The sequence below is a fragment of the Pieris napi genome, chromosome 19 (assembly GCF_905475465.1).
Source record: "Pieris napi chromosome 19, ilPieNapi1.2, whole genome shotgun sequence".
NCBI classification, from domain to species: domain Eukaryota; kingdom Metazoa; phylum Arthropoda; class Insecta; order Lepidoptera; family Pieridae; genus Pieris; species Pieris napi.
This window is the reverse complement of record NC_062252.1, coordinates 2,225,862-2,232,211: the sequence shown is the minus strand read 5'-3', so window position 1 is coordinate 2,232,211 and position 6,350 is coordinate 2,225,862. Positions and strand designations below refer to the sequence as shown.

Sequence of the window (6,350 nt, the reverse complement as noted above, 5' to 3'; positions counted from 1 at the left end):
TGTAGATGACAAAACGATATAGCCCCTTGTAAGCAATTACGGGGGTCGGAAAGGTCCGTGTTTGACATTACCAATACGCGACCCTAAGGTCGACTTGACAACTTACGAATCTTACTGTAACAAATTGAGAACAATTTTGTATTATCTAAACGCTTTTGTGAATTACTTTTTATGACTCCAAGGGGTTTTGATTGCAAGAAGCTGTGAACTTTAACACGCTTTGTATGGCACTACCACAGCTCATCCCTGCAAAATCTTCCAATTAAAAGAATATTTTTTGGGATAGTATAATAGGCTAATAAATAGCCAGTGTAGGCCTAGTGGCTTCAACGTGCGACTCTCATCCCTGAGGAGGTAGATTCGATCCCCGACTGTGTACCAATGGACTTTCTTTCTATGTGCATTTAACATTTGCTCGAAGGGTGAAGAAAAACACCATAAGGAAACCGGCTTGCCTTAGACCCAAAAGGTCGACCACCTTCTTGCCTATTAGATCTTGAAATAGATACAGAAAGAGGCCCAGACCAAAAAGGTTGTAGCGCCACTGATTTTTTTTATTTTTTTTTATTAATAGTTGAAGATTGATTTAATGGACCATTTAGAAACAAGTGTTTGACTAGCGATTAACCGTGTGAGTTCCGTCGAACCTCGGTTCCGTACCAATGAATTTTTCGTCTAACATTTGATAGTGCAAGGAAACGATATGAGAAACCAGGAAAGACTTGAAGACGGCTTTTACCTTCTGTAAAAAACTATTAATGACATACGCATAAATGTGTTTGCTCTATATATTGGGGTTATATAAATCAGATAAGGCTGGTCTGGTAGAAAAATCAGTATTTCTGACGTCGAAAAATTTTTTAACTTTTATTTTAACATTATTATCATTTCGTTGTTGTATGTCAAAGAGATTGTTTCGTTAGAGGTCTAGTTAGTGTTCACGATAACATCAATCCTTCTAAAATTTTTGAATTCGTAAATATCTTTAAATGTTGTTATGAAGGTCCTAAAGTAGAAAGAGAGAGAGATAGTTTCATCCAATTTCTAACAAAATATTAGCTTTAACTGAAAGAGAGACCGCTATTTGATCAAGAAATTAATCGCAATGCTGTAATATAACCATTTATTTATTTATTTTTATAAAATGGGGGGGGGGGCAAACGAACCTACGGGACGCCCATAAAGGCCAGTCACCACAGCCAATGGACACCCATTTTTAGTGGTTGCGTTGCCGGCCTTTAAGGGAGGAGTACACTCTAACTTTGAATAGTTGGAGGTCGTATCTCTCAGGGAAGACCCCCACCGGGAGTCGATTCCACAGTTCGCTAGTTCGCAAAAGAAAGTGCCTTGTGAAATGGACTGTGGAAGACTAGGCATCAACGTGATGTTGATGAATGCATTGATACGGCTCGTACGCTGATGAAATGAGGCAGGAGGGATCAGCCCAAACAATTCTTAAGAACACTCAACATAGTACACTTTGTACATATAGCGTCTGCTGAAAGAGAACAGGCTATTTGAACTTTTATATGTATGTACTTTATCTTTAAAATTAGATAATTACTGTCGAACTATAATAACGTAACAGTGCTCAACGTAACAAAGAAAGTGTTTGTACTCTTACTTTAGACTTTTCTCTTCCCGCACACTTTAATATATTGGTTTACAATATGATTATTTTATGCGCAATTTGTGGGCGTTAAAAAAAAGATTTCGAACACAGATACCTTATGATTTTTCCACGACATGTCAGAAACAATTAACTACGTTCCTTGAAAGCAGAAACAATCAAAATATACCAAACAGAAATCGTAGAAAACGATTTTCATTTAATTCATAGCGGAAAACATCTGTAAACTAATTTAACTTTACAACTTAATATAAAAACTTTTTACTCAACAAAAAAGCATAATGAAAAAAAGGCGCCAACAGGCTCCCGCATTTTGTTTATACGTCAAATAATAAAGCGAAAGTTTTCTCGTGTTTTCTTAAAGGAAAAGCGAAAATATTTGAAAGCAGGCTGAACTTAAATTTATTACACCATTACTCTTAATCATAAATGTGGAAACGGGATAGCGGATATTTAAAAGAAATGGGAATAGTGTTATGTAAGAAAGAGATGGATGTATTTACACTGCCGCGCCCTTTTGATAGTGTTTCCAAATTTTCGGAAAGCATCGTGAATTGTTTGCTATAAGGGACAGCTTACATGACGGGATATTATATTTACATTTAGTAGGTACACAAAGTTTGAGTCGTGGAAGTAATTTTTCTACTTATTTTGAACTATTATTTGGTCTCGTATCGTAGATGATTAGTACTAAGTAGTTTATGAATAGTTAAAAAAAAACTAGTTTCAGAAATTAACTGTACAATGCATATTAATAGACTAGCGGTTTTGGAAACAAAGGATTTAATCATTTATAAAATTTTTAGGTAAGAAAAAAATTATATGTGAACATTTAAAATAGTGTACCTACTAGACTTATAAGTTTTATTCAATTGTCATATTAAGTCGGTCAATAAATCTATTTGTTATCAGTGTTAGATATGTTGCTGCATGTAGCCTAACCTTTAACGATAATGCACCGGCCCCTGTCGAAATAATCAAATCGAGGGGTAGACCGTTGGGGTGAGATTTTTGCTATTTTCTACAAAAAAAGACACATTGCACCGTTTTTACCTAAAACACACCAGTTTTGAGCGCACGCGCAGACAGTAGCACGTGCCTATTAATTCGAATTTCGAATCGCACTTTTCAAATTTCGAAAATTTTTCAAAGTGTTATTGTTCTGTGGACAGTTGAACTTTTATGTGACGTTTATGAATAATGGTGACCAGTGGTGAAAGTTGACAAATGAAGGAAAATTCTGAATTTACTGACAAAGACAGGTGAGGTTTCTAATTAGAATCACCTACGGAGATAAAAAAGTTTTTATGTTCGTTACAATAAAAAAAACAAAAAAAAGATTGTCTTGTCTTGTGTTTTCGTAGAAAAGTTTTTCTGCTTACTGTGCCGTAAAAAGCAAAAACGAATAGTAGCAAATACGGCTGGTAATTTCATATAGAGCTCGGTTGTTTGTATCTATTTATTAGCTCATTTTGAATGGCACATATGTTAAAGTATATTTAAAAGAATTCTGCAACTATAATACAGTATTTTAAATGTTACTATAGTTTTAAAATTTAAATAATAATAATTAATAAAAAAAAAGTATATTTAATTAAAAATCCAATGCTCTTTGATTTGTTAATTTTATTAAGTTATTTTTTCTCTCTAGTTAAATCTTCCTGCCGTTCTCAAACGTGTAATTTAATCGTAAATTAATAATCATACTTATGTATAACAATGAAACCCACTACTAAATGAATTTATCACGAAATACTTATCGATTGATTAATGGTAGCAAAAAGCAACGTTAAAAACGTTGCATTCGATATTTTGAAAACTTGAATTAATAAACGTTTATATCTTGCGGAAATAATCATTATTGTATGCTATTTAAAGATTTTTCTTACGAATTACGTAAATATGTATTTTATGGCACGTTATTATTTCGTACCCATTTTGTGATGTCCCACTACGATTGGTTATAATTGAGGTAAACTTTTTGGACTATATTGATCGAAAACATGACTTGTGTTATGAACCATTTTCATCGTAAACAGTAAATATTTTAGATATTTAATATTTGTGACAATATCGTAAGATTCGTAATTGTGTAGCAAAACATTATCACATTCATATCTTTTAGATTTTGCATTATTAATATACGTAAGAGATAGCAGTGTTGGCCTAATGGTTTCAGCGTGCGACTCTCATCCCTGAGGTCGTAGGTTCGATACCCGGCTGTGTACCAGTGGACTGACATTTGCTCAAACGGTGAAAGAAAAGCAAAGTGAGGAAACCGGCTTGCCTTAGACCCAAATAGTCCACGGTGTGAGTCAAGCATAGGAGGCTGATCACCTACTTGCCCATTAGATTGACAAATGATCATGAAACAGATACAGAAATCTGAGGCCCAAACCTAAAAAGGTTGTAGCGCCGCTAATTTTATTTATTAATATACATAAGATCTTTGTTTTAATAAAAAACTAACATAATTCATACCTCCAACAGTACCTAACTAGAAATATAATTTGTCTCATATCAATTTCAGATGCGGCGGTGACGCGATGTCGGTAGCGCCGGCAGTGAAGCGCGAGCGCGACTGCGTCGGTCCCGGGGTGAGCGGCGGCGAGAGCGAAGGCGGTGGCAGTCCAGGTCGCAAGCGGCGCAAGCAAGCAGCACCGGTGCGATCGCAGCCCCCACCACTCGATCTTCACGCAAAAATGGCCGACATATATAAAAGCGCGATGGCTTTTGGTGAACTCACCCTCCCCACGTTTGATCCCCTTGCTGCCTTTCGTCTGCTACCTCGACACGACCCCCCCAGGATTTTCAACCCTGAAGCCTACTGCGATCTGTGTTGTAAGGAGTTCTGCAATAAGTACTTCTTAAAAACGCACCGAGCCAATAAACACGGTATTTACGATGGCGAACCCCAAAATCATCCTGGATTTCAACCACAAATGCAGCAAACTTCACCTCCCCGACGAGCTTCAGATGAAGAATCTGGTGGAACACCACGCCGTCTATCACCCGACTCGGCGCGACGTGCTCGCGAATCTGCTTTCCAGCCTGATGTACTTCGGCGTCTTGGCGTAACAAATCCAGAAGCATTTTGTGAAATTTGTTGCAAGGAGTATTGTAATAAGTATTTTTTGCGTACTCATCGAGAGAGAAGACACGGAGTTCCTCCTCTACGTTCACCCGCAATGGATACTTCACCTTTAGCAGGGACTTCACCATCTATACCTATTCTACAGACCTCACCTCACATCGAAACTCCACCAAGAGCGCTATCCCTACCTCCACCGTTTGATAATGAAGATCCTCCTGAAGTAAAACAGGAGCGCGAGGATCGTGAAGAACTAGAAACTGTGTTAAGGGAAAGTCAAACAAGCCCTCTGAATTTGATAGTCGAAGAGAGGGGAGCAGCGTCACCTGGGTCTGCAAGTGAAGAATTACGCAAGCTTCAAACTATGATATCACAACTAAATGAACTTGCAGCAGAGCGACTCGTAGATGAGCCTAACGAGACACCTCGACCCCCTTCATCATCTCCCCCGCCCCAAGATGAAAGGCGTGGCGGGGCAGGCTCGAGTTTTTGTGAGATATGCAACAAAGAGTTATGCAATAAGTATTTTATGCGAACACATATGCAACGTATGCATGGTATCTCGTTGGAAAGCGGGACGCAGCTAGGAGGTGTCACGTGTGATATTTGCCATAAGGAGTTGTGCAGTAAATATTTTTTGCGCGTACATAAACATAACACACATGGAATTCCCGCTCCTCCCGCTCCCGCAAACGCCGCTCCTTCTGAGCCCTGTCCGCTATGTGCCCGGCGCTTCCGCGGACCACGTGCGCTCAGAGCTCACTTGCTAGCTGAGCATGCTCCACCTGCGCGACCACCTCCACCGCCGCCCTTACCTCCGCGGCCGTTAGACCTTCTCGCACGCGATAAACCATACGCGTGCGCTTACTGTCCGTTCACTACCGACGTTCTCGCCTTTTTGTTTGCTCACGAGCGAGCACACATTCAACGCGCTAATGAACAACAAGAGAGTGGAGAAATGGAGCAGGAGGGTAGTGCTGAGCCGAGTGAAACAGGTGAAGTTGAGGCGGAAAATGACGGTGATGCATACTCTTGCTCAAGATGTGAGTTTCGTGCGGAAGGGTTTGCTGCACTCGAAGCCCATGTAAGGGCGACGCACGGCGGCGCAGGTGCACTACTGGCAGTGCCAAGAGCGCCACGTGCGCCCCTTACAATGCAACCCTTTGTGCTAGAGGAGGCGGGCGGCGCGCTCAGTCTCCTGCCGGCACTCGTGTTCTTGCCGGTGCGCCGTCGTGCTACTCGCCGTGCCACCGTCACGCTCACGCTAACGCCTGCCTAGTTCGTCGCGAGTAGACGGACGCAGTCCATTATCAAGGTGCTGTCTGCGACGATAGTGCCTTGACAACGGGCTGCAGTTTAGATGCGACGGTCCGACCCGCGCGCGTCCGCGTCCGTCGACTACACCGCTCGCGGACGCGCGCTCGATCGCCGAACTGTTGAACTACATTTAACGCTGTGTGCCTTCGAGCGATTGCCGAGAGATAGACGATCGTTCTTGAGGAGCTGTCCGCGGCCGCCGCCTGAGCGCCACAACGCGCGGCGGCCCCTGCTCTTTTTTGATTTAAATTCGTATATTGAGAATTATATTCACGGGTGATATATGAAACGTTGCCGCTTATGAATCGGTTT

At 40.9% G+C, this 6,350-nt stretch overlaps 1 protein-coding gene across 1 annotated transcript; it reads left to right on the top strand.

The window, feature by feature from the left end:
- The first annotated feature begins 4,176 nt into the window (after positions 1 to 4,176).
- On the top strand, positions 4,177 to 6,079 carry LOC125059295 (zinc finger protein 628-like). Its single transcript, XM_047663665.1, has one exon. It carries the CDS (start codon positions 4,177 to 4,179, stop codon positions 5,998 to 6,000), a length of 1,824 nt encoding a protein of 607 aa, XP_047519621.1. The 3' UTR covers positions 6,001 to 6,079.
- Positions 6,080 to 6,350: the final 271 nt, after the last annotated feature.